Here is a 26,777-nt window from a genome sequence, read left to right on the forward strand (position 1 = left end):
ACTCACTGCCCTTTTAGCTGGGTCTTCGGCTGTTACCCAATCCCCTCAGTGAGGCGAGGGCCCAGAGCCCTCACTCCCCTGACACTCAGGGCCCCACTCTATCATGGCCCCATGAAAGAGTCTCCCCACCTTCCTCAGGGCACAGGCAAGCTTCTGCTCCCCTTAAGACACATAACCCCAAGACGCGGCTACCCAGGGTGGACGCAGCTTATGTCTTTCCCATTCCTCAAATCTCCCCCGCTTTGGACCCTGGCTCAGTAACCGATCAGGGCTCTTGAAAGGACATTCTGTGGTACCTGGACGGGTGTAGGCCATGGGCAGCCCCCACATGATGGCGCAGGAGTAGTGGCCGTGGGGCCCTTCAGGACAACACAAGGATTGGCCCTCACTTGCCCTCCCCACTGCCTCCCCTCACAAGCAACTCCCTGCAGAAGCCTCTGAACGTAGGTTCCCAGGTGAAGCCCAGCACGGACAAGGCCCTTGCCGGGCTGGCCTGAGCCAGAGGCTGTGCTGCCGCTGTCCTCAGGAGGGCCTGTGTGCCTGGGGACAGCAAGGAGGGCCTGGAAAAAAACCCACAGAGCTGGAGCGGAGCACAGGCCCAGGTTCCTCAGGAAGGACGCGGGCAGCAGGGAAACAGAAACTACAAGAAGGCTTTGCAAACAGGCCCTGAGCTCCCCTTGGCTGTTCGAACTCCGAGCTGGTGTGTACATTTAGACACAGCCCGGCACCCGCCTTTGTCTAATGGTCAAATCGGGTGCATCTGCAAAACTTGTTCCCCTTCTCTCTTGGTCTTTAAAACAAATACAGGCCGGTTGGAAGGTGACGGGCCGCTGGCTACAGAGCCAGGCCTCACAACTATGGGGATCTAGGCTGAAGGAAACTGGGTAGCAACTTCCACGGAACAGTGCACGCTGTTTTTAAGGGCAATCTTCTCCTGAAAGTGTTCAGAGAGCTGCCTGGCTGCTGCTCTATTATCTTCCCCGCATAGACTGAACTCCAGAACCGAACTAGCGTTTCCTTGAGGTGGGATTTACTAGGAGTTGGCCCGGCGGCGAGGTCCCCTGGACGCCGCTGCCTGTCCCCAGCCGGGTGCGTTCCAAGCTGGGCCGGTTTCTGGGCCGCGCGGCGTCCTGGGGCCGCCGGCGGGGCGGGCGGGCGAGTCCCGCGGGGCTCCTCGCCGGTTTCCGTGTGGCCCGCGCCGTCTCCTCCCGCCCCGGCGGAGGATAGGTGAGTGTTAGGAGGGGAGCGCCGGGCGGCTGTCGCCGGAGCCGGGACGGCGGACAGCGAGGGAGGCAGCGGGGCCCAGAGGGGCCCGCAGGTGGCCGGGCCGCGCCCCCGACCCGGCTTTCGGCCCCGCTCGCGCGGATCCGGCGGAGGCCCGCGGCCCTGGCTGCAGCACGTGGGGAGGGTCGCGGCGTGGGGAGGGGCGCCCTGACCTGCCGGCCTTGGTGACGATCATCTCGGTGCCCAGCTGGTTGAACTCGTCCCACAGTGCCTTCATCTCCAGCTGCACGCTCACACCGGCCACCTTCGCGTTCTTCTTCACCGGCGCCTTGGCTGCGGCCGCGCAGCTGGCCCCGGGGCCCTCGGGCTCGGCGGCAGCGCTGGTGGCGGCCCCGGCGGCCGGCGCAAACGGGTAGGCGTGCGGCGGCGGCGGGCCCGGGGCGCCGGGGGCGGCGGCGGCGCACGGGTCGTAACGCGGCGGCGGCGGCGGCGGCGGGGGCTCGCGCGGGCCGTACGGGTCGGCGCCGGGCGACGCGGCGCCCGGGAAGCCCCCCGCGGCCCCCAGGCTGCTCAGGCTGCTGGCCGTGAAGGCTGCAACGTCGCAGAAGTGCGAGAGCTGCGTGAGCCACGGGCTGGACACGGCGGAGATCATGACCCGCGGGCCGCCGCCGCCGCCGCCGCCGCCCCCGCCACCGAGCTGAGCGCTGCCCCGCGCCGCAGGCCGAGTGGCGGGCGCCGCGCTGCGTGCGCCCCGGGCCGCGCAGCCCCACACCGCAGGCCGGCCCCGAGGAGGCGCCCCGCCCCGCCCCGCCCCGCGCCCCCCCACCCCCGCGCCGAGACAATGGCCTCGCTCCCTCCCCCGGCCCTCGCCCCTCCCCCGCCCCTTCCCCCTCCCCGGCCCCCAGCCCGCCCGCCGCGGCTCGCTCGGCCCGGGGCCCCCCGACCGCCCGGACCGGCTCACCGATGCGCCGGGCCCTTCGGCCGGCCCTCGCTCTGCCGCCCGCCCGCGTGCGTTTCTCCTCTCTCTCTCCCAGACGTTCTTTTCCTAATTTGTTATTTTACCTTTGTCGTCCTCATTTAAATTTTCCCTCCCGATCATCTTTCCTTCTTCCCCTATCTCAGTAGTTTCTCTTTATTTCTGTTACTTTCCGCCTCTTCCCGTTTTTCTCCATCCTCGCCTTCCTTTTCACTTTATTTTTAATCATTCTTTGTCTTTCTTTTAGTCGGCGCCTTTCCTCTTATTTCTGTATGTTCTTTGTTTTTTGTGTTTTTTTTTTTTCAAAAAGAAAAAAAACTAAAGTCTTTCCTTTTTTTCTTTTTTATGACTTTGCTTTCTGTCTTAAATTTTCCCTTCATTTCCTCTCTTCTCTTTCGCTCTTGCTTTTTATTGCCTTTTCGTGTCTTTCTGTTTCTCTCCTACCTTCTTCTTCGGGTTTTTTGTGTTTTCTCCCCTTTGCTCAATTTCGTCTCCTCGGCTTCCTCGCGGCTTTCTCTCCTTCTGTGAAACTCTTCTGCACTCTCCTCTCTTACTAACTTTCCTCCCCTCTCTCCAAGCTCACGGCCACCTCTGCTCTTCTTCCCAGCCTCACTTGCCCTCTTCCGGGCCTGTGTTTACCTGCGTGCCCATCTCCAAAGCTGGGCCCCCAGGCTGGTGAGGGGACAGGCTTTGGGCGGGATGCTAGCTCTTCCTCTCTGCCCCAGAGCCGCAGCCAGAAGCCTGGAGCCCACCCTACCAAGAGCTTCCTCCACCTACTCTTCACGCGGGCCCCATAGCAGCTGAGGCAGGGGGTCTGGCGGGCGGGCCAGTGTAGACACGGCCTAGAGGCTCACCTTCCATGTCTCTGGTGACCGTGCTGAAGTGCATCCCGGTCGGGGACCCTGGCAGCCAGCGAAGCTTCACCCGGTCGGAGGACCCCGAGCCCTGGTGGGCGGTGCGCTCCGCTGCCTGGGCTGCAACGAGAGAGGCGATGCTGAACGCACTGGCCCGGGGAGACAGCGGGCTCCGCGCGTCCATAGGCGCCCGGCGGCCTGGCCGGCGCCGCCTTCCACTGCGTGTGCCCAGCCTCACCGCGCCCAGCCCAGCCCACGAAGCCCGGGGGCGGGGGCCTGTGGTGCCACTCACAGCCGGGGGCCCTTGGCCCAGAGGATTATGGCGTCATGGGCCCCCCACTTGGGGTTGGTAGCAGCCGAGGGGCCCAAACGGGTGGAGCACCCTGGAAGTACAGGGCCCTCCTGCTTTCCAAGCTCCCTGCCCCTTTCGTCCGTTCCCAGGGACCTCCATGACCAACGCCCCTTGAACATCCCGTTGCTCCTGCAAAGGCACGGCTTTCCTCTGTACAGCGAAGCCACCATCAGTTTCTACAGCCCCCCGAGGAGAGGTGTCTATACCAGCAGCACCCAGCCCTAGCCCGAGGTGGCAGGGCACCCATGAAGCACCCAGTGGCTGCCGGGGCCCAGCCCTGCCCCTGCCCTTGGCCCCTCCCGCCTCCACCTCCTCCCTGGCTGCCCCTGCACCTGGGTGAGGAGAGGGCAGCTTGGGCTCTCACACCGGCCACTGGCAGGAGCCCCAGGGCCACAGCGTCCTCTGTTCCTCGGCGCAACAGGATAGGACCCAACCCAGTAAATGCCCAACAGCCCCCTGAAGTTGGCTCACTATCGTCGCTGGAGACCCCAGCGGAGGGACGCTGCCCAGGCTGCGCAGCCCAGGAGCCCAAGCGTCACGCGCACTTGCGCGCACCGCCCGCCTCTGGCCAGGACGCTTATACATCCGGAGGGTGGGCAGTGCCCGCTCCTCCGACCTCCCTGCGCACCGGCCGGGTGCAGGGAGGGCCGGGGGCGGGGCCTGGCCAGCCGAGGGAGCCGAGGACACGGGGACATGTTGGAGAACTTCAGGCCACTGGATCTGATGCTGCCCCTCGGCACCCAGCAGCCAGCCTGCCTTCCGGGAGAAGCTCTGTGGCGCGACCAGGCTGGGCAGAGTGAGGCCAAGGCCCGCCCCTCAGCCTGGTTTCTAGGCCCAGGCATCCCATACGCCAAGGCCTGACTTGGCCTGTGCGTTCCCCCACCTACTGTATCCGGGGTCTCCTCTGACCAGTTCAGCGCACCCATGGCTTTCCTGTCCAGGGTCTCTCCAGCTGGGTGTCAACCCTGGAATCTCTGTGCCTTGCTGGAGCTAGTGCTGGTGGTCAGGGCCACGGTTTGCAAGGCCTGTCTGTATACAACCTCATCAAGTGTAGCCTTCACTTTCGTGTGCTTGGGATGCAAGTGAGAGGCAGGCAGCCTCTCCCAGATTTTTTAGGATCTCAGGGCCTCAGACCCTGGGCTGCAGAGGATGCTGGCTGGGAACTGGGAAGGCCCGGTAACTGGGGCTGGGGGACTGGGTGCCAGTAGGGAGGCTGGCCCTGGGACTGAGGTCCAGGAATGCATGTGAGTCCAGGGCCACAGCGGGTGAGTATACGAATAGTGCTGCCTGTCTGGGATGTGGTGTGTGTCACTGCCTGTATGGGGTGCCCCAGGTCCTGCCCCTCGCAGCCCCTGCCACCTGCAGCTGGAGCTTTGTGGGCCATGTCAGAAAAGGGAAGCTGTCCCCAGTGCATTTCTCTTGCCCTGAGTAGTCATTCTGGGCCATGACAGTGACAATGACTTGTGTCTCTCAGTGTCACTGAGGGGACCCAGGGACAGGTCCAGTGAGGAGTGCTGTGTGGGGATGGACCAGTTGGTTCCAGGCCCCTTTCCCTCTTCTCTGAGCAGGACCAGTCATTGCCCCTAGGAGCCGCTCCTGCGGGAAGCGACAGTCTTGCTGGAGGCAGGTGGGAAGGATGCTGGTGGCCACAGATTTGGTAGTGTTGCAGGAGACATGCCTATGTTGGCGGTCTGCACCCAGAGAGGCCTGGGTTGGTCGGTGGGGGCATGGGGGTGGGACTCCTGCATGTGCCCCAGCCTGTGGGTGTGCCCAAGCTTGTGTGCTGTGCACATCTGCACACACCTCAGGGCAGTGGCCAGATGTGGGGCCTGTGGGTGAGGCGAACACTGAGGACGGAGAAGTGAAAGTGAAAAACCCTGGGGCCTCCTGGAGACTCTGGGTCAGCCCCTCAAGGATCGGTCTAGAGGTCCCCAGACCTCTGCGCCTGAGGTATATAGGGAGGAGCAGAGTCCTTCCAGCCCCCATTAACCCCTTAGTGCCTGAGCAGGACCTGAAGGCAGGCGGGGGCGGCCAGCGCCACACAGCAGAGAAGAGGCCGTCAGGGTGGAGGAAACCCTGGTCAACCAGAAGGGCGACGGGAAGAGGTGAGGGGCCCCACCCAGCCCAGCTCCGTCGCCGACCCTGCCCCGCCGGCTGCCTATACTCACTCGCTCGATTTCGGACCCCCAGACACCGCTGCTCAACGCTGGGACCCTCGGGAGCCCTCGGCTAAAGGGGCCCGGAAGCCCTCGAAGCGCGAGGCCGTCTGAGCCTCCAGCCGGAGCCGCCGCCTCCACCGCCCAGCGAGATAGGGCTCCTCCGATACTCCCTCCCGCCTAGGGCACCACCCCGCTGCGCTCCGCGGTCCCGCCACCCATCCTCCCTCTTCACCTGCCACCACCCCACCCGCCGTGCCCTCCCGCAGCCCGGAGGGAGAGCACCGGTCGGGTGGCCCTAGCCCCGCACATGCGGGTTTCGCACGCGAACGCAGCGCCTCGGCACGGCCCGCGGCAAGTGTTCCACCCTCACCTGGCCCGGCCGCGGTTCCCTTCCTCCTCGCTCCCCCTGCCGGCCGCACCTCCACTGCCGCGCGATAGGAGGCCTGACTGGGAGCTCCCTTGCGTGGATCAGGAAGGTGAGGCGCGGGTGAGGGTCGCCGGGTCTGATTCCTCGGGGCTCGATGCAAGGCTAGGGCCTGGGCTGAGACGTCTGCTCTGCATGCCATGAACAGTGAAGACAAGACCCCCATTTCTCCCAGAGCAGGGTGCGAGGTGGGAGCTATGATACCATTTTACAGCCCGGAAAACCGAAGCTTGGCTTCCAGTCGCGGGGGGTAGGTAAGGGGTGGGGAGCAGAGGTTTGGCTGAGTGCAGGAGGCTGGAGGGATGGATGGGACCCAGGATACGCGGCGGCCTTTGCTGTCTGGGCTGCACCTCAGCGCTGCCCCAAGGGAGTCTAGTGTGCTGAGACTGGCCCCCCACCCCCGTCTTCGTACTTGTGGGTGAAGCAAGCCCTAATTCCAGAAGTGTTTTCCCCAGCGCAGGTAGGCTGCCTCTGGAGAATTGTGGCCGCCCATCTGTCCGCCCAGTTCCACCTCCCCTGGGCACACGTGGCTCCCTCAGGGGAGCCTCCAGACAGGCTCCGTCAGGCCCACCCAGCAGGACCCCCTTCCCCACCTCCTGTCCATAAAGGCACAGTACCTCCCCACCGCTCAGAATTCTGAGTGCAGCTGGGTTGCCGCACACCCTCCTGCAGCCCCCGTGCGTCCCTGGTGGGCAGACAGTATACCAGGATCTTTGGGCTGAGCTGGGTTTTCCAGGCAAGTTGCGCTCCCAGCATTGGTCCCAGACCACTTGGGGCAAATATACACAAAGAAGGGACCGGTCGGAGGTTCCAAGTCCGCTGGGGACTCCTCCTCTAGGCCTCAGAGAGAGAGCAGAATCCGGCTCCCCCGCAACCCCCACCGTGCAAAGGGAAGCACTGAGGAGCCGGGCTTTACTTGACCCTGCTAATTCGTTTCAGGATGGACCGCCTGGAATTGCTTACAGCGCCTGCTTGGACACCGCCTCGGGGGTCTCGAGGAAAGCCCACCGCCAGGAGCTGCCCTCACCATCCTCCCTGCCGCCATCAGTCGCTCCGCCCCAGGGCCCCAGAGAAGGGCAGGCAGCTGGGGGCCCAAACTTCGCCGGAGCCGGGACAGGCCCGCGCGCCCAGAGGCTCTGCCCTCTCCTCCCGGCTCCACTCCCACCTCTTGACTCCCAGCCCTCTGCCACAGGCGCCAACACAGCAGCCTTGGCGCTCCCCAATCGTCCCTCTATCCCACGAAAGTGCTTGGCCCACAACACTGGCAAACGCGACACTGCGGGTGACCCTAGTGGGCGTGGACGAGCCAAGACCCCAAACCTGGGAGGCAGGCTGGTGGGGCCACATGCCAGGGTTGCCCACGGGGCCGCTGACCTGTGGCCGCGGATCCTTAGTCACATCCCAGCCTCAGAGCCGCGGAGTGGGGAGAAGAACCTCGGGCAGGGATAGCGGGGGAGGAGCAGGAGCAGGAGCGGGAGCAGGCACGGGCTCGGCGGTCTGCATCAAAACCGGGGTCGGACATTCAGTCCTGCATGCGGAGGCACTGGCAGGAGTGCTGTCCGCCCCAGTGCATAGGCAGTGGGCTTACAGCCCCTGGGGAGGGTGCTGAGTTAGAACTGGGGGGCTGTGGGGACTCCTGGAGTGGAGTGGCCCAAGCCAGAGCCAGAATGGGGGCCAGGTCTGCCTCCAGGGAGTCCAGGGAGGGCTGGAGACAGAAGCAGTTTCCTACCCTGCCTGCCAGGGCAGGGCACGTTTGGGTCCACTGCCAGATCTCCTGTGCCACCGCAGACACTGCCTACGATGAGGAAGGAGGCTGTTCCTGTTACCCAGCCTGGGGTCTCCATGGGAGTCCTCCCCAACCTGTGGCTTAGGTGGTCCCACTGCTCCTTGACCTTGCCCTCCCTGGGCTCCTCTCCTCCCTAGTGCCCGCCTCCTGACACGGAAGTCCCCACCAAGCCCGTCCCCACCAAGCCCATCCCCACGTGTCCTCGGCATTGGGCCTTTACTCAAACTGCTAGGGTGGTGGGTTACTGTGGCTGGTTCCAAGCTCTGCGGGGTGTGCCAGACAGCAGACAGGAACCCTGCCCAGGAGCTCCAGGCCTGCAGCCAGGTTCCCAGGAAGGGGCCCAGGGCTTGGAGGCGGTGTCCCTGTGAGCCTGGTCAGGCAGCTGACCACATAGCTGGCAAAGGCCTGGGAGTTAGACACAGCCTGGTGTGCACACCTTGTGGCTGGGAGGACACTGGACAGGATGATAGGAGATGTGGCCCTCTCACCCCGCAAAGGGCATTCCCTGGGACTCTTCCTAGGCCCCAACGCCACCTGCTCCCTGGTCCCAGAGCAGGGTCTGATCCACTTCAGAGTCCTAGTGCCTGGACCCTAGGGGACAAATGACTACAGGATGGACAAAGAGAACAGCGAGACCCTAAAAGAGGCAGACATAGGAGGGGGTAACGGGTGGAGAGAAGACTGGACAGGGAGGCACACAGCCCTGTGACACTAGCCTCCTCCCAGCTGGGAGGGGACAGGTCAGGGTCTGCACAGCCAGCCGCATACAGCTGACCCCCAACCTCCTGTCACCAGGCCTAGCTGTCCCCCTGCAATTATGGGTGCAGTGTTCTGGGCCAAGTTCCCAGGAGGACAGATGTGGGGAGATGATGAGAGGGATGGCTGGGCCGGATGGGTGATGGCACCCTCTGTCCCCCGACCTCACCAGGCACCAGGACTCCCTGCAGACTGGAAGTTCCCACAACTCCAGAACAAACAAACAAACAGACAGACTGATGGACAGCCCAGCCCTGGATCCCTCTCCAATTTCTGAGGCTGTTGATTTAGCTGCCCACTTGGTGGGAGGACCCAGCCACATGGGGAGCTGGCTGTCCATCTGTCTGTCCATCTCCTGGCCACACTAGCCCCTCCACCCCAGGTGCAGCTAGGCAGAGGTGAGGTTCTGAGACCCTGGATGACCTGTATGCAGGCTGCTGAGGTGGCTGGATCTCAGCCTGGGGGGCTAGCTGAGGAACCAGTCCCTGCTAGCCCCCTTCCCCTCTGTGGCCCCAGCAGGGGGAGCCACACTTGCCAGGGGAAGGGACTTGTCCCAAAAGACCCTGGAGGAGTGTTGGCTGAGGGTGAGTGGCCAGAAGATGGACACGTGCAGACACGCCCCTCCAGTTCCTCTGGGCAGCAAGTAACCCTGACTGGACAATAGCTCCCACTTGCCCATGTTCAAGGACCCACACCACCACGTGCACACACACTCACGAGCATGGGCATGAGTGCATGTGTGTGTTCACACCATGTTCCTACTCAGGCACACATACATGGGAGTGTGGGCACATATGCCTACACATGTGAGCATATCAATATTTGACCGTGGGTACATGTGTCCACATGCACACAACGGACACACAGAAGTGAGCATGGGCACACACAGGCACACTGCATGCAGACACATGGACTGGGCCCAGACGCACACACGCACACTGTACACCTGCAGACACGTGAGCATGGGCACTCTCCATGTACACAAACGTGAGTAGGGGCATGCATGCACCTCTGTACATACACAGACACACGTGAGCATGGACACACACATGCACATAGCAAACACCAACACAGACACCAGTGTGGGAGAGTGTGCACACACCGGCATGTGTAGCAGACATACCTACAGGCACACACATGTGCAGGCTTGTCACTCACAGTGACCGCTGTAACCCTTCTGTAATAATGATGATGCTCACATGCACCTTGGGTTGACTTGAGTTGGGCGAAGCACTGTGGAAGCTTGCTGCTGCGTGACGAAGGAGGAGTGCAATATTTCAGGCCTCTCCTGCTGGGTCATTCGTGAAGGGGATGTACTCGATGATGGTGTCTGACAGGCCAGGCTGCTTCCTTGGACATTGATACTGGAAGAGACTCTCAAGACAAGATCGCTCTACAGGGAACCTTCTGGGTGGAGCTCCCTGGGAGGCCACTTTCCATGCTCAGACCCCAACCCTGAATCCTGCTTGGTGGTGAATGAGCCCCGGGAAGCTCTGAGAAGGAAGGCTCTGGGGACAAGGCCAGAGGCAATGAGGAATGACAGCTAAGCCGGTGACCTCAGCACCTTTGTTAATGGGTCCTAACGAGGCCATGCCCCCATAAACATTGGATATGTCGTATCTCTCTTTAAAGATGCTCTAAGCATTTAAAGTAATCAAATATATCACACTTGCAGTTTTCATTAAATGCTCAATTGATTCAAGGGGTCCATACTGTCACTGTGACAGTGACTGCTGGGTGACTGCTGGGAGAGACTGTGTGGAAATCCCATCTCAGTGCAGGGGAGGACTGGCCCCACACGCTGTGCCTCTCTGTCCACTCTGCTCCCTGGCCGAGTCCCCAAGGCTGTTGGATTGTCCCTGCTAGGGACCCAGGCTGCATTCGAGCCTCGCTGCCCACTGCTCTGGGCAGACCCTGCTCGTATCTCCCCCTGTGCCTGTGGGGGCTGACCTGAGGAGCCCTCACAGACCTGGGGCCAAAGGCAGGTGGGCTGCCCAGGCTGGGGCAGGCTTTGGGGAGTGTCCCCAGTGGGCGAAGCTCTAGCATGGGAACTCCTTTGCTGAGACCTGTGGAGGATCCCCAAGCCCACAGGCAGAGGGGGATCGGGGCCTGGAGAAGTTGGGAGCACAGGCAACTTTCCCTGGTAGGGGTGGCAATGCAGGGCTGGGGGCTGCCAACCCTGTCTGGTCTCCCACCTACCCAGAGGAAGGAGCTGGTGAGAAGGCTGGGAATATTTCATTTCAAAGGAGAACAGGACTCCTTCGGCAGGACCCCTGTACTCTGGACCCTTCTGCGCAGGGAGGAGCCAGGGTGGTGATGTCACCCAGTCTCAGGAGCTGGGTCCAGGAGCGAGACTCACCCTTCAGGGCTCTGTGTCTGGGAACACGCCCTGGCCTCTACAAGCCTTAGCGATGTTGTCTGAGAAGTGGGGAGAATGCTGCAGGCCCCATGGGTGGATGGAGCCATCCCATGTGGGCCCTCAATTGCAGCTCCCCTGTTGATGTCACCATTGTTGCTGCCGGGCCTCCTTGGGCCCCTCCCAGCCCCGCAGATCCTCCCAGCACTGTGAGTAGGAGGGCTGTTGCCTCCATAGCCCCTGTGGAGACTCCAGGCCTGGCGTGAGATTTGGGGAGGGGGCATCCAAGCTGGACCCCCCAGGAGGCCCAGTTAGGCACCCTCCTCTGGCTTCCTCACTGGGTCCATATGCCCAGATTCAGCCTTGGTTTCCCCACATCCATATGCCTGCCCCAGCCCCACCCCAGCCCTGACAAATCCCTTCCCTCCTCCAAGGCTCTGCTGAACCAGGTTGGAATTTCTCAAAAGCAAACAAACAGGCAAGCTCAGAGCTGCGGTTTTCAGAGCTCAGATTCCTCATGGGTCTGTCTGAGCCAGCATCAGGCCAGGCCGGCTGCCCCACGGCAGGCTGGATGGAGTGGGGGGCCTCAGCTGAGCACCCCCTGGCCCACTGGCTGCTGGACCTGAGCAGGGACCGGGCTCAGAGCCTACAGTCCCAGAGAGCACCTGGCTGCCCCGGTTCCCTCCTGAGACCCAGTAAGGATGGCAGGAGGCTGCAGTCAGTGCTGAATTTGGGTCTGGAGTGGCCGGGTGGGAGGTAGACGGGATCCACTGCCGTGGCTGGTGACGATGCCTGTACCGATGCAGGGCTGGGGGACATGGAGGGTGAGGATTGGAGGGACTGGAGGCTCAGGGTGGGGGCTAGGCCAGGGTATGGGCTGAGGGGAGGTGACCCGAGGTGGCCATCACAGCGGGTGGTGACATCCTCAGGCCCGTGGCAGGGCAGGGCAGGGCGTGGAGGCTGCTGTGGAGGAACGTGGGGGTGGGAGAGGCGGGCCGGGGCCAGGAGGGCACCTCAAGGGTTAGGAGGGAGGGTTGGGGAGAGGGGAGGGATGGGAGGGGTTCTCGCCAGGTGGTCTTAATCTCCTCAGTGAAATAGGAGTCCTGGGGGGTGGGCGGGGGAGGTGGGAGCTGGAGACAGCTGCGGGAGGGGGCCGGGCCTGACAGCCTGAGGCCGCCAGGAACCCCTGCCTACCGGGCCGATGAGTGTCTGTGGGCTGAGACTCGGAGCTGGTTCTTCCACCCACCCCTTTTCGCTTGGCCTCATCTGCCTTTACTGGGATGATTTCTGTCGCCAGGAGGGGCTGGCATGTGTCTGGGGGGGTGTCATCTGGGCCCTTCCTGCTCTCTTAACTGCCTGAGTGACTGGGCAGGGCCTGGGCCACTGATGCCCCCTCACTTGGGTCCCCACTAAGCTGTTGTCTGCTCTGAGGTAATGCCAATGAGGCTGGGGGTGCAGTGGGGAGGGAGGAGACCCTGGCCATCCCTGGACCCCTCAGCTTTCCCTACCAGCCCAGCTCAGGGAACAGAGGGACAGTGCGGGGGGTATGGGTCCAGGACACATGTGGCTCCAGTGTGGACGTCCTGGGAGACGGGAGGGGCATGCGCAGTATGGAGGTGCCGGCTGCCCCATCCTGCTAAGTGGGAGATTGGCACCAGCTGTGCTGGGTGGACAGACAGATGGATGTGAGCTTTCGCCGGTGCCCTAAAGCCAGTCCAGCTTCTCCATCCAGCATGTTTGCCAGGACCAAGTGACCCAGCGGCCACCCCATCCTGGGTGGGGGTGTGGACGGGCACTGGGCTGTCTCGGGCTTCGCCAGGAACTCCCAGGCCCTGGGGTTGGTCTGAGTGTCCAAGGTACCCACTGCAGTGGAGATCCCAGCCTGGAGAAGCCAACGCAGTCCCCACGACAGAGCTGGCCTGGAACAGGTGGGGCAGGAGCACCTGGGCCATCCCTGGATCCTCTGGGCTGGCTTGGCTCTCCTGTGGACCCCATGACCAGGGCCCCTCCCTGCAGTGCCCATCCGCACCCCCATGTGGCTCCCATGTTGACAGAGCCCTTGGCCACCTGTCCCCTCCCTCCCGGCCCTGTGCCCTGTCCCCACCTCCAGATAAGCCAGCCTGCTCCCCTTGCACCTGCTGGGCCCTGCACTCTGCTGATTATGTCTGTTCCTTGGGGCTGTCAGGGTGGTACTCGCCCCAGGGCATTTGCTGTTGTGTCATTGTTCCCTCTGGGTCAGGCTCAGGGTCACCAGGGCTTTGGGGGCCAGGGAAGGTAACCCCCAAAAAGACCAGCCGGTCACATGTGTAGAGCAGCAGGGAGCAACAAGGCGCAACCAAGACGTGCATGGTCTCAGATGTCACCGAGGGGGTGGCACGTGAATCCCGCTAAGCCAGCCCTCGTGAGCTAGAGGCTGGGCAGATGCACGGCAGCCCTGGGCTCAAGGAACAGGCTGGGCTTGGGGGTCTCTGGACACAAGGCCGTCAGCCCTGCACTGGTGGGACTAGTTCACTAGCCTCCCAACTCCAGAACCCTTCAACTTGGTGTTCAGGAGAGTCCCTCATGTGGCCTCAATGTCACTAACCCCCCTCCCAGCCGTCTCTGCACATTCAAGACATGATACGTCTTAGTCACTCCCACACTTAGAGTGAATTTTTGTAATTAAGTTCTTTCCTAAAGTTGGCTACAACCAGCCAGAGTCTTAATTCAGGACAGAATATGCTTTAGGTTAGGGAGATAAAATAGGTTGATACCCTGCAAACGTCTGCGGGGCTGTGCAGGGTCAGAGGAAGCAGCCCAGGTCTAAGGGAAGAAATTTTGGGAAGGAAGTCACTGTTCCTAAATGAAAAAGAGCTATGCAACATCAGAGCTGCCTGGAAAGTAAGCAAACACAGTGCCCCCGGGAGAGTGAGGCGACCCTTCTCCCCTGAGGGTGGTGGGACACGGGGCTGCAGGGACGGAATTTAAAGGGCTTTTTTCTGACTGCAGAATTGGGTATCTGGCTTTGCTTCCTGGGGATGGAGGTGCCTTCAGACACTCAGTGTCTCTGCCCCGGCCTCAATGCTGCAGACTGTGGAGCTTGCTTGCCTCCTCCACAACCCTCCTTGCTAGCCCAGGATCAGGGGAGTGTGGGGTGACTGTGTTCTGGATCAAGGACCAGGGCAGAGGTCTGAGGCTGCAGTGGTAAAAGACATATCCCAGTTTGACTCCCCGGAGCCTTGTAGGTGTGGTGAGAAGTGATAAAATGATTGTAGAGGGCCCTAGCGTGGTGTCAGCAAATTATACGTGCCATGTATACCTATACACACATATACGCACACCTCTACATCATATCCTGGACGCAGCGAGGGTCATTGTGCAGGTGCTGAGGACACTGTCCCGGGGTCTGGACACCAGCCTCTTGGTACAGGATGTCACCCCCTTTCATTCTACACGTGCTACTACCTGTTTAATTTGGCCCCAACTGTCCCCTGCTCTGATCTTAAGACTGGAAGTCTCCAAATCGGTGCCCAGGCCCTTTCAGACCTCCTGACAGCCCCCACCCCAACCCCAATCAACAGTTGGCCTATGGCCTGGACCTAGCCCCAGAGCCTCCCCGCATGGTTTATAAGAACAGCCAGCATCAAGCATCTTGGATTTCAGATAGGGGGACCCCCCACCTGGTGGCAGCTGACACCTGAGCCCACCCTACCCAGTGGCAAGGGGCAGGGGTGAGTGACCCAGCTGGAGAGAGCTGCTATGGGAAGAGTCAGAAAATCACAGTGTCACTCACCCTGATGCCAGAGGGGAGACTGAGGCACAGAACAGGGCAAGGCTGTGGGCATCTATGCAGGGCCGGGATGAGCCAGGGTCCTGCCACATCCCTACCCCTGGTGCCCTGCCCGCCCCTGCTGTCCACCCGCCCGCCCAGGCAGAAAATGGCCATTTCCTCCAGCCCCCGCCCCAGGGAGCGACATGGAGCTGGCAAAACAAACAGGCCATTCCTCCTGTGGCCGCTGGCTGGTGATGGATGGCCAGAGGGGCTGGCTGTGCTGACGGACGACCGCCCATCATGTGTGGGCCGGGGGTGGGGCCCGTCCAGGCCTCGGCCCAGGCACGGACACAGACTCCTCATCCCACTCTGAGACACTCCCGTGGCGGGGACCCATGGGGACTGAGGCCCAGCACATCAGTCCCTGGAGCCTTCAGCTCCCACTGGTGCCATGAGGTGTCCAGGTCCCCGCTGCAGGTGGGGATGTGCCAGGATGGCAGCATCTGTGAGGATAGGGTCTCCCAGGCACCTCCTCGGCTCCTGCTAGTTGCCAAGGGCAAGAGCCCCCTCCTCACACCTCTGCAGTCTGGGCTGACTGGGCTGCAGTCCCCTGAAACATGGGGCTGGGGACCTCCATGGCCCAGGCCCCCCAGCAGGGCCCACGCAGGCTGGGCTGGGTCTGGGCTTCTTCCCTGGGAGGTGTGTCTGCAGGACTGAGGGAGTACCAGGTCTGGGGGCCTGGTCCTGGCTGTGAAGAAAAGACCTTGTGGGGGCTGGGTCTCTGAGTTCCGGTGGGGTTGGGTGGGCACAGTGGAGGGCCAGGGCATGAACAGAAATTGGTCAGAGGCTGAGGACTGGGGGGTCTGACAGGACCTGGCCCACATGGCAGTGGCCTTAGAAGGCCCCAGGGTCCTCTGTCCTGGTCAGCGTCTCTGTCTGGCCGGGCCCGAGATTGTCACCTCACTGGAAAGATGGGCGAGCCAAGGCTGGGGGGAGGTTTGACTGAAGGGAACACAGGCCCAGGCTGAGGTGGCCCTTGCTGCATGCCTTGAGCTCTGCTACACCTGCCCAGTGGCCCCCACAGCTGCCCATACCTCTAGACTGGGCCGATTCAGAGGCTTCCGGTCCTGATGCTGGCCACCTGTGGGGGTTGAAGGACACCCAGCTCCCCAGTCTGAGGCCTGCTGCAGCACGGGCCACCCAGCGGCTGGCTGGCCGAAGAGGAAGGGGCAGCTGCGGCCAGGCCTCTGACCCTCCGGCTCGTCTGGCCAAGAGGAAGCTTCTGAGACCCCCGCTTCCTGGACCTCTGAGTGGGCTGAGGCCCCACTTCCGCCCAGAGCCCCCAGCCCTGCTGTCAGCCTCTCCAATCCCAGCGCTGAAGCCCCACACAACCCCCAAGCTACGTGTTTCCTGCTGCAGGGGGTGGTGGTCGAGGGGGCAGTGACCAGGACACTCACCCAGATCTGGGGTCGGCAGGAAGCCCCATTGAATAGGGTGGGTGAGGACTGAGCCAAGTGGCCTCCCCTGGGGATGGGGCTGCCCACGGAGCCGGGTAATGACCTCGGCTAGGAGGGCCCATCGGATCCAGGCTAGCCCGCTGGTCCAAGGCCAGCCCTGCAGGGCTGTAGCCAAAAGCGTGCTTTGATGCAGTCATTCAGCTTCCGGGGGTGGGCTGGGGATGGCTCAGGCCCGCAGGCCTCATGGAGATGGGCGGTGGGGCAGCAGGTGGTGCCCAAGTGGAACCTATCTGAAGGAGGCTCTGTGGCGCTGGGGAAGGCTGGGCATGGGGGCAGAGCGGGTTGTGCCTCCCTCTGACCAGGGTTGTAGGGCAACAGAAGTGGGGCCCCAGGGGGAGGTTCTCAGGTCCTGGGGTCCAGGAGGTTCCGACTGTGCCTCCCAGGCTGGGTGAGGCCGAGAGAGACACCTCGGCCTCTCCATGCCGTAGGGACAGGAAGTCTGGGGTCTAGCCCAGGCTGGCAGACTGGGGGCAGAACCAAGGCCCATGCAGGGCAGGAAGTGGCCCTAGACTCCAGCGGGGGTGGGGTGGCCTCCCAGGAGCCATTTCCTCCCTGGAAACATCCTGCCTGGGCAGCAGGAGGGAAGAGGGCTCCAGCCCCGGCTGGGCAGGAAGGGCCTGGGGCTCAGCATCCCCTCGGGCAGGGCTCTGGGAGTTCCCAGGAGGGAATGACCTCATGGCACGTCTGAGCCTCTGGAGCTGAAAAGCTGGGCTGGGCCTCCCGCCAGCCCCCCACCCAACCTGTCCCCTTGTGCTGGCCTCCCTAGAGTTTCTGGTGCCATCAGTCCCATCATCCTGAGGCCAGGAACTCAAAGCCAGGACCAGCCTGTTTCCCGTATGAAGCATGGCCAGCGCCCGTGCCTCCCAGCCAGCACATGGCCAATGGATGAGAGGACAAGGCCTGGAGGGAGGGGCCCTGCAGGCCGTGAGCAACCCACGGAGTCAGCCCAGCTGCCCCTGCTTGGGCCTGGAGGGGGTCAGAGGCTCAGCTCCCACCCCTGTGGCCTAAATATAACCTGAGCAGGCGCCTGGCCGGGAATAGAGACCTCTGTCAGTTCCCAGCAGGTGCTAGTGGGAAGAAGGTCAGCATGATTGGCAGGGGTGCCGGTGAGCGAGCAGCCAGACTTGGGTCATGTGAGTGTCCGGTGGCACGGTCTGAGGGTGGGGCAGTGTGTCCTCACAGGACAGCTGGGTGCCCGGCCTGCCCTGCTCGAGGCAGCCCTGGCCCCTGCCCTTGTCTGTGCCCACGACTGAATGTGCTGCCAGGCCCCAGGAAGGGGGGCCAGTCCACCACTGGCAGCGTGACTGAGCCCTTGTGCATGGGTGCAACACTAACCGATGTCCCTCTGTCCCTTGTCCCGGCAGGGCTCTTCCGTCGCCTCCACCCTCAGGCCCCATCTTGCTCTGCATGCTGGTCCTTGCCCCACCCCTCCCACAAAAAAAAAAAAAAAAAAAAAAACTTACAAAACTCTCTTCAACTAGCCCAGCTGATGGCGCTTAATCCAGTGTCCTCTGGAGTCCCCTCTGGCCCTCAACTCCTGTCCCTGCCTCTAGCTCCCCAACTGACCGTCAGGTGAGGCCCCCTTGAGCCTCACATCACTGGGCCCAGGGCTGCGAGAACAGCAGGTGGCTGGCCCAGGTGGAGTCCCTGCCCCCTCCCATCCTCAGCTGCCCTCCCCAGCCTCTCAGGTGGCATCCTAGGCCCCAGGTCCCCTGGCCTGTTTGGGCACCCAATGTCACATCCCTCTGCCGGCCACCCTTGTTCATGGTTCTGACCAGCTGGCCATGCTGCCGTCACCCTAAAGCATAGCCTTCTCTCCCTATCCTTTCTGCCGAGAGGAAATGTCATGCTAAGAATCTGCAAATACACTGGAAAATACCAAGCAGACCCGGGAGAGATGGACCCTTCCCAGGTTCCAGCGGTGGCCCCTGCAAGGGTCCTGAGGCAGGAAGAGCGACTGCTGGGGAGGAGAGGCCTGTGTGAGGCACTGCCGGCTGCAGTGCTTGGCCTGACCCTTAGAGAGGGAATGGGGAGGGCTGGAGGAGGGGAGGGTGAAGGGCGACGAGGTTGAGGCACCCAGCCGCCCCTGGACCCCACTGAGGTGTGTGCTGATTGAATAAGCAGGTGTTTGTCCAGCCCCTATGATGTGCCCACCACTGTGCCCACTGTGAAACACGTCACCATCTCAGGGGACAGAATTCCAGAGCCTTAGGCTCCAGAAGGGAGTCTTGGGTCCAGGGACTCTGGACAGAACCTTGGGGAATTCGTCCTACCCGGCCAGCCTGCCGTGCCTTCTGGCACCACTTGCACACCCCTAGTGATGACAAGCCCACTCCCCAGAGGCAGCCTGTGGCGTCGGGACAGCTGGCATGGCGGTGCTCACTTTGCAGGCTGGTGGGTGGAAATCCCCCTCCACTGAGGGATGCACAGGGCCATCGTGGGGTGCCTGGTGGGACAGGCCTTGAACTCAGGGTTGGATGGGCCTATCACTCCTGGCCTGACCCTCAGGGCCCTGCCGGGGCAGAACCCCAGCTCCAAGGCCCTGCCCACCCTGGTCCACTAGACATATGAGTCTGCAGCGTGGGCTTGTTTGCTCTCTGTCTAGTTTTTCTGGTTTGGAGCCTGGACGCCCAAGCTGGGCCTGGGGGCTGGGGATGGGCAGAGGGGGGCTGTGGGTAGGGGCTGGGCCTAGTGCGAGGTCATCCCTGGGCCTGGCCTCACTGCCACCTCCTGCCCTCGCCTGCCCTTGCTTGTGGAAAGGTGGGTGAGCTCCATCCTGGGGTGCTGGGGGACATCGCACGGGCTTCCGTGGACTTCGAGGAGGGGGCCTGGTTTTGAGCCTGTCTACCTCCAGCCTCTGGCCGGGTCACAGGCCTGGGAGGGGCCCCACGGGAGATTCTGTGGTCAGAGGGTCTGGGGTTGAGGATGGGACAGGTTTCTGGTAATCCATAGCCTTAGTTCTCGGCCGTTGACCTTCCTCAGAGAGGCCGAGGAAGTGGGCTCTGTGTGCCTGGCATGCTGCCTAAGGCTGGGAGGGGGCAGGGACTCCACTCAGGCCACCCCAGTGCCGTGGGCTCAAAAGGACCTCACTTGACAGGTGGGGAGCCAGAGCCTGGGACAGGGGTTGAGGGTCAGTGTGGACTGGAGAGGACAGACAGCAGGTGGTGGCCAGCACTCAGGCCCCAGGCACAGGGAGCCTCCACTCACACGGTGGCGTCCTGGCCCCCATTCACATCCTGGCTCCTCCACTTGGTCTGGTGAGGCCCTAACCTCACTCTGCCTCTGGAGGTGACAGACGGGGGTCTTGCGGCCTTCCTCCCCACTCTGGCCCCCCATGTTCCACTGACCACCTCTTCTCTCCACTTAATCCTAACTAAGTGCCTGGATACCCTCTCCTTTCCTTGCCTCCAAATCTGCCATCTGTCATTTCCCAAGACACATGTGGGGAAACTGAGGCCCAAAGGATGAAAGAAAATGCTGAGTGAAAGCAATGGGGGCTTGGGTGGAGCTGTGGGCAGGGGTGTCATGGGGCCTTGGAAGCAGCAGTAGGCCCCCTGGGAGCACTGGTTCCCCAGGCAACCTGGCTTCAGCCCCCGCTGGGCACATTTCCCCAGGCCCCACAGCCTGGCAGGAGTCCACCCACAGCAGCAGCCTGGCTTCCGGGCCTGGTGAGAGGCTAGACCAAGGGTCTGTGGATGGCATCTGGGCCCCTAAAGTGGGAAGTGGGGCTGCAGAGGCCCAGGGTAGGTACCACCCCTAGCTCTCCTACCAGCTGCCCTTCCTCTGGGCAGCTCAGGACACCCGGGCTCAACACCTGCCCAACATTTACCATCTCCATTTCAGAGCTGGGGAAACTGAGTCGGCGTGACGTCATGTGTCTGTCCTCACAGCATGAATCCAAGACTGTCCAGAGAGGTGAGTGGCAGGGCCAGGCCTAGGACTCCCTGAGGCGGGGGCTGGTGGGTTTCCTGGGGGCAATGGACAAGGAATTCCCCCGTCAGGGGAGGGCTGCTGAGTGCCTGAGCTGGAGTTAGGAAGTGGGGAGCATTCCTGGGCTCACGATTTAGGCAGGTTTCCAGTGGGTTTCAAGGGTGCACAGGAGTCCACCAGGGCAGTAGGACCAGTGAAGAGCAGACCAAAGTCAGGTGGTGACACCCTCCAAGGCCCCATGGGACAGCCAGGGCTCCAGGTGAGCGGACAGTGCCTGGAGGCGGGACATGGCCAAGCTAGACTCACGCTCAGGTCTGCCCGAACCCGAACAGCTGGCCAGAGCTCCATCCCTCCTCCAGACTGAGGCAGGAGAGCCTCAGGGGGTGGTGAGGAAGAGTCCACACAGCCAGGCCAGCTGTAGGCTCTCTGGAAGCACTGTTGCCACCCTGGCCCTTGGTTTCCCCATCTGTAAAATGGCAGAGATGGTCCAGAGGAGGCTTGTCAGCTGGTGGGCGGGAGCTCAGCCCAGCCCCACCAGCTGAGTGCAGACCAGGGCCTTGGTGCCGAGTGTTTGGAAGGCTGGGCTGGCTAGTGGGGTCCTTAGGATGGCCTGTCCTGGGAGAACCTGGAGAACATCTCTCCCCTACACCCCCACATTCCCAGCTGGGCCCGGCTGGCCCTGCCTCTGAAACATTTGTTAGAGATAAGGCCTTCATTCCTAAGGCCTTAATTCCTCACTGCCCAACAGAGCCCCTGCCTCCCTACTCTGCTGTCTCCGACCTAGTCACCCCTCCACTTGTGATGCTCCAGCCCTCAAGGGCCCCCAGGAGGTTCCCAGAAGGAGGATGGCACCACTGAGTCCCAGTGTGGGTCCTGGAGCCTGGAACTCATGCCCCTGAGCCCAGGCCAGCTTCACTCAGCCTCAGCTGAGCGTCAGGCTGCTCTGTGGTCCAGGCGATGGGAAGTCCTTTCTATATATAGAGAAAGAAACCCTATCATGGCCGGGTGCCGTGGCTCACGCCTGTAATCCCAGCACTCTGGGAAGCTGAGGAGGGAGGATCACCTGAGGCCAGGAGTTTGAGACCAACCTGGGCAACATCGCTAGATCCTGTCTACAGAATATAAAAAATAAATTAGCCAGGCATGGTGGTGTGTGTCTGTGGTCCCGGTCACTCAGGAGGCTGAGGTGGGAGGATCCCTTGAGCCCAGTGGTTCAAGGCGGCAGTGAGCTGTGATTGTGCCACTGCTCTCCAGCCTGGGTGACAGAGCGAGATCCTATCTGTTGCGGTTCCAAGCACAGGAAGCCTGCAGCACCCCAGGCAGACATCGCCAGTGGGTCCCAGATCTCCTGTCCTCCCAGACAGGAAGCTTCTGCTGTCAGCTCTGAGCTCCAGGAGGCTCCTGCCAGTGGCTCAAAAGCAGCACCTGGACACACCCACCCTGCTAGTGGTGGGAAAGGGAGTATCCCTGGGCTCTGGGTCAGGCAAAGCCAGCCCTAGAGGGGTTCAGGGCTCCCATTGGGCCTCCTCAGGTGCTGGCAGCCAAGAGAGGGACAAGCAGAGCGGAGAGCCAACACCGGGGCCCCCACCCTCAGGTTTCGGGAACCTCAAGGTGCCCAAGGGGTTCCAGCCTTGCCCCCGCCTCCTGTCACCAGAAACTGCAGTCCAGGGAGGGGCAGGATTGGTTCAGGGGAGGGGTCCTCTCCTCCCTGCTGGCCCTGCCCCCACAAGGCCCGGGCGGGCGCCGAGGCCCAGCTCGGGCTCCAGAAACATTTGCTTTAAGTCTTAAAATATCAGGTTCCCGCATCACGGGGCTTCCCTCGGGGCCCGCTGGGCAGGCGGGAGGGATTTTAGGAGTAAGAAGAATCCCACTCTGGCCCCCACCCCGCCAGCAGCTCTGCCAGCCCTCGGCCTCAGCTGAAGCGAGCCAAATGTTTGTGGGGTGGCTGGCTGGGCACCCACTCTCCTGCTTCGGAGGAGCCCCCAGTTGGCCTGGCCTCTTCGGGGTCCCTTCGCCCTGCTCAGAACATTGGACAGGTGGTGGCCAGGCCCCAGTGGCCTTGGTTCTCACCCAGAGCTCAGACTTGCTGCCATAGGACCATGGATACTGTCAGCCAAGGACAGTTCAGATGGGGAAACTGAGGCATTGGGAAGGAGGCCTCCTTGAAGAGTGAGCCTTTTGCTCCTGGGGGCGGAAGTGTGCACCCCAACTCTGGTGTCCGGCCTTGTGCCAGATGAGGGGCATCAGGAGTCTTATAAAGAGAATGACACCAGCTGGGTGTAGGGCCCAATATTTGGGGAGGGGTCCTGGGGCAGGACACTTGCATGGGGTCTTGAAGGTTAAATACGAGTTTTAGGATGGCCCTGGTGCAAAGGCTCCCTTGATAGGAGGAGCAGCCACAGCAGAGGCCTGGAGGTCGTGGACTGGGGCCAGGCTCACGGTGTATAAGGGAGGCCCTGGTCCACCAACACAGGCCCAGGGAGGAGGTGGGCTTGGGTGTTGGGTGAGGGGGTTGGGCCTCGGGGTGATTCCAATGCTCAGAGCAGGCTTTGGGACCTGTTGCACATGGGATTTGGGGAGACAGGAGAGCACTCCCTGCTTGCGGGCTCTGCCACTCAGCTCAAAGGCGGATCTCTCCTACCTCTGCTGCCCAGGGACCACTGACTGGAGGAAGATATGGCCCCACGCCCCCTCACTCCCTCCCAGGCAGACCACCGGCCTCGGCCCCAGGGACAGGCCCCGATGCAGAGTGGGAATTGGAGCCGGGCAGCAACAGCTGGGCCCACTGGTGCATCCCCCGCCAGGGGCCCCTGCCTCCGTTCCCAGGCCCCCGAACCAGCCCGTTCCCAGGCTGCACCCCACCCCCGAAAACACACTGCCTGGGATGTGGGCAGAGGAAGCTTCCAGGGGACCACTGGCTGGGAGGTCTCGCCTGTCCCCTGGCTACCGGGACGCAGGACCAGCCACCCACAGGACCTCAAGAGGCCCCACCTCTGTCCCTCGTGCTTGTGTTCATGGGCACTTTCCCTGCAGGAATACACACTCCAGAGTGGGGTCGTGGGAACTGGCAGCGCTCGTGCCCCCTGTCCAGCGGGGACCATGTCAGGGGGCAGGACCCCAGCAATTCTTGGAGCAGTTTCGCACGGATCTGTCTGTGTGGAATCATGTCGTTTGGGGGCTGCTGAACCTTCTCGGCAGCACGCGTGGGCTCTCTGCTTGCTTCCTTGGGAGCAGGTGCCCGCACCCTGCTGGCAGACAGTTGGGGTTGCTAACTTCTTTCTGTGGCCAGCAAGGCTGTGCTGAGGCCAAGAGTGCCTGTGTGGCCACCTGGTGCCCTCTGGAGAGACCTGGGTGGGTCTCTCCCTACCCGTGCCCACCCCAGGATTCTGGGATGTCTGACCATCTGGCTGCCTATCTGTGCCCAGGGCCCCCCACACCCTGTGCTGGGGTGAATCTCCCATTTTACATGTGGGGAAACCAAGGCCATGGCCGACCCCTGAGGAGTGGCAGGGGCATCTTGTGGCTCAATAGCCGTGGCTGCAAGTGACACGGAGACATGGGGGAGGGGCTCGGATGGATGCCTAAGACCCACACTGTCTGGGCTGTTCCCCTTCGTGTCCAGGGTTGTAGAAGGTAGGACTGGGATGGCTCCCTCAACCCCAAAGAACCAGGCGCCGTGTCCCAAGGATCTGAGGTCGCTGGAGCCCCCGAAACCCGAGCCAGTGGCTGGCCCTGGGAATGGGCGTCTGACCCCTCTGCGGCCTCCGGGATCCCAGAGAAAATCCTCGAGGCCGAGTTAATACCACGACCAATTTTTATTTCAACAAAGTTAATTCTCAACAATGTGATACTAAGGGAGAGGGATTTTCCTGCTTTTGGGGAGGGAGTGGGGGTCCTGACATGGCGCCGCCCCTCCCCACCCCCTACAGCTGTCCTCGCTACAGGGCAGGAGTGGGCCTGGAGGGTGCAGTGGGGAACGGAGCAGTGTCTCTCCTAGAGGCGACCCCAGATCCCCATGGAGGGCTGCCTCTTCCATTCAGCCTGAATGCCCTCCCTCTACACAAGCCCCTTCCCAACCCCTGAGATGGGCCAAGGGACCTCGAAGCACCCCCACCTCTCCTTATCTCCTCTCTGAGGGCCAGGTCTGACTCCTGTCTATGACCTGGGCATGCAGGGGTTGATGGGGAAGTTGTGCTAAGGAATGCATGAGCCCCAGTCCCTAGTGGACCCCTGACCACTCCCTGTGGTAGCCGGCCAGGATTCAAACTGGGCAGGAGCAAGGGCCCAGTGGCACAGAGTAACCTTCCAGGCACCTCAGCCCACCTGGGGAGCCCCAAGGGAGTAGAAGGGGAGACTGGAGGAGGAGGGGCACTCAGGTTTGACCTCAATGACCTCCCAGCTGAGCCCATGGCCGGACCCGGAAGCCACTCCTCCTGCTTGGATAATCGATGGTCGGGAGGGTCCCGAGCCTGTCAGAAATTCCTGCTGACAATGACCACATGGGCTGTCTCACAGGGCTAGGCCCTGCCCCGGCCACCGGGCCACCTCTCTCGGTCCTGGCCCACTCCATCACCTTAGCCTCGGCCCCTCTGGCCTCAGGTGGGCACTCACTATTCCCTACTGGACAGAGGGGATGCAGGCCCCAGGCAAAGTATGCCCCCTCCCTGCTGGGCCTGTGCCTTCCCACCACCCTGCAAACCCGAGCACCGCCCAGGGCCTGCCACCCTGAGTGCTGCAGGCGTGGCTCCTATGGGCATAGCCAGGGGATCCCATGATGGGGGGACAGACGGGTGGACGGGAGAGCCGTTTCCAGCAAAGGGACCAGAGTGTGCAAAGGTTGAGGGTGCCTCACTCAGAGGGCACTGCCAGAGGGCAGGGGTGAGGCCCAAGGGCACCTCCGACAGGCCAAAGTCAAACCAGATGGGCTGAGGGCCCTGGGGGGCGGGCGGGCCATTCGTCACCGTTATCTGCCTCGCCGCCGAAATCACAAACACATTTTTAAGTGAAGGACTGACTGCCACTGGCCTGCGGGCCCTGATGCCGCCCAGCTGTGGCCATATCGGGGGCGGGAGTGGTGCAGGAGGGAGGGGTGCCTGCTGCCTCAGGACCCACCCCCCCAGGCTGTGTACTGGGGCTGCCTGGGGGGAACAGAGGGGCTCCAGGTGGGGGATGTACTTTCCGAATGGGCCAGTGGCTCAGTGGTCATTCCACAGGATGGGGCTGGGGGCAGAGACCCAGGCAAAGACAGAAATAGGGGCAATGATAAAGAGAGACAGAGATGGGTGCAGTGGGCCCGGTACTTGTCATCAAAGACTCTCCCAGTGTGTACAGCACCAAGCCATCCAAGCTGCAAGGCACGGTCCAGTCTCATTGTGGCTGTGTCTGGCCTGTGGGATGCGGACAGGGCTATGGGAGACTCCAGGTGACCCGTGGCTCCCCGTCTCTCGGGGTGCAGGTGAGGGTGGGGCCGGCACTCCATGTGGCCATTGCTCTGTGAGCATAATGCAGGTCCTGCCTGGCACCCGGCAGCCCCCTCGACCCGGCACCCTGGACCCCTGGGCAGGTCCTCAGGGGTGGGGGGCGCCAGGAGAAATGGCCTGTGACGGGGTGGGCGTCCAGGGCGGGAAAGCAAACAGTGTCAGCGGCTAATGAGCGGGAACCGGGCCTGGGGCTGAGGGCCGGGGAGGGGCATGGCCATCGCTCATCCTGACAGCGGGCGGTGAGGGGGGGCCAGGGCCGAGATGGGAGGGAGCTTGAGAGCCGACAGAGGGTCCCCTGGAGACCCGACCCTGCACACAGACAGACCGACGGACGGAGGGGAGGCAGCCAGGTCCCAGCCCCCAGCTGTGGCCCTGATGGGACCAGCTTGCCAACTTGCTCCATCAGCTCCCTGTTGAGCCTTCAGCCCGAGGCCCCACCTCCAGACTTTGCAGGACAAAGAAGGCTCAACAGGGAGGGGTGCGCCTAGGACCCCCCTTATTGCATACTAGGAATCCAGGATCTTGAGGCTTTGTTATTCTACCCATGTGGTCTGGGACCTCTGCTCTCCCTGGGCCTCAGTTTCCCCATCTTTACAACGCAGAGGAGGGCAGGTGAGCTCTGGGGGGCTCTCTGCTCTGATGTGACAGCATTTCCGCTCCTCCTCCCTGTGTGCAGATCCAGCTGCCCTCGAGGCCCCCACCCTTTCCGACAGTCCTCCCCAAATCTCAATGCTCCCAGCAGGCCCAGTGGCAGTGGGTGGCTGAATCAGCACCTGAGGGGAGCCACCCACACACCTGCTCTCCCTGGGGTGTCCAGGTTGTTCCCTCTTTCATAGGTGGGAAGATGAGGAGCAGACTGGAAGGGGGCATGGAAGCTGGGACATTAGGCTGGGCTCTGGGCCTCCATGTCTCTGGCAGGTGGGCAGCCACTGTGCCCCCAGCCCTCACGCAGGCAGAGCGGCCTCACCTCTCATTGCCCCAAGCACCCTGAAATTGCAGGGTTTCTGAGCAAGACGAGACCTTGGGAGCACTTCTGAGCCCTCCTGGCCCAGCCCCTGCCCCCATGGCCCCACAACAGCGCAGTGCAGTGGACTGGAGGTTTTTGCCTGAGAGGTATCCCGGCCCCTGTCCTGCCTCAGCCAGGAAGGGGATGCAGCCATAAATTCACACCGCCAGCCGCCCGCGGGATAAATGTGTCATCGACTGCGCGAT

General features: G+C 62.5%; 2 protein-coding genes across 10 annotated transcripts in view; one reads left to right on the top strand and one right to left on the bottom strand.

Moving 5' to 3' along the window:
- TBX1 (T-box transcription factor 1) overlaps positions 1 to 5,978 on the bottom strand; it is a 26,866-nt gene extending 20,888 nt beyond the window's left edge. For 2 of the 9 annotated variants that reach the window (XM_077950871.1, XM_077950869.1), the window contains exons 1-3: positions 3,878 to 3,985; positions 3,055 to 3,174; positions 1,437 to 1,815 (exon numbers count right to left, since the gene is read on the bottom strand). In XM_077950871.1, coding sequence (XP_077806997.1) covers positions 1,437 to 1,815; positions 3,055 to 3,088 — 413 coding nt within the window. In that variant the 5' untranslated portion in view covers positions 3,089 to 3,174; positions 3,878 to 3,985. Of the gene's footprint in view, positions 1 to 1,436; positions 1,953 to 3,054; positions 3,362 to 3,738; positions 3,986 to 5,574; positions 5,592 to 5,935 lie in introns of those variants that run through there. The other 7 variants (XM_077950873.1, XM_077950866.1, XM_077950872.1 and 4 more) reach the window with 6 other exon arrangements.
- Positions 5,624 to 10,194, top strand: LOC114670390 (uncharacterized). The gene is made up of 2 exons (XM_077950986.1): positions 5,624 to 6,041; positions 6,929 to 10,194. Exons 1-2 carry the CDS (start codon positions 5,873 to 5,875, stop codon positions 7,159 to 7,161), a joined length of 402 nt encoding a protein of 133 aa, XP_077807112.1. The 5' UTR covers positions 5,624 to 5,872; the 3' UTR covers positions 7,162 to 10,194.
- The last annotated feature ends 16,583 nt before the right edge of the window (positions 10,195 to 26,777 follow it).

This window comes from Macaca mulatta, chromosome 10, assembly GCF_049350105.2.
Source record: "Macaca mulatta isolate MMU2019108-1 chromosome 10, T2T-MMU8v2.0, whole genome shotgun sequence".
In the NCBI taxonomy this organism is placed as follows: Eukaryota; Metazoa; Chordata; class Mammalia; order Primates; family Cercopithecidae; genus Macaca; species Macaca mulatta.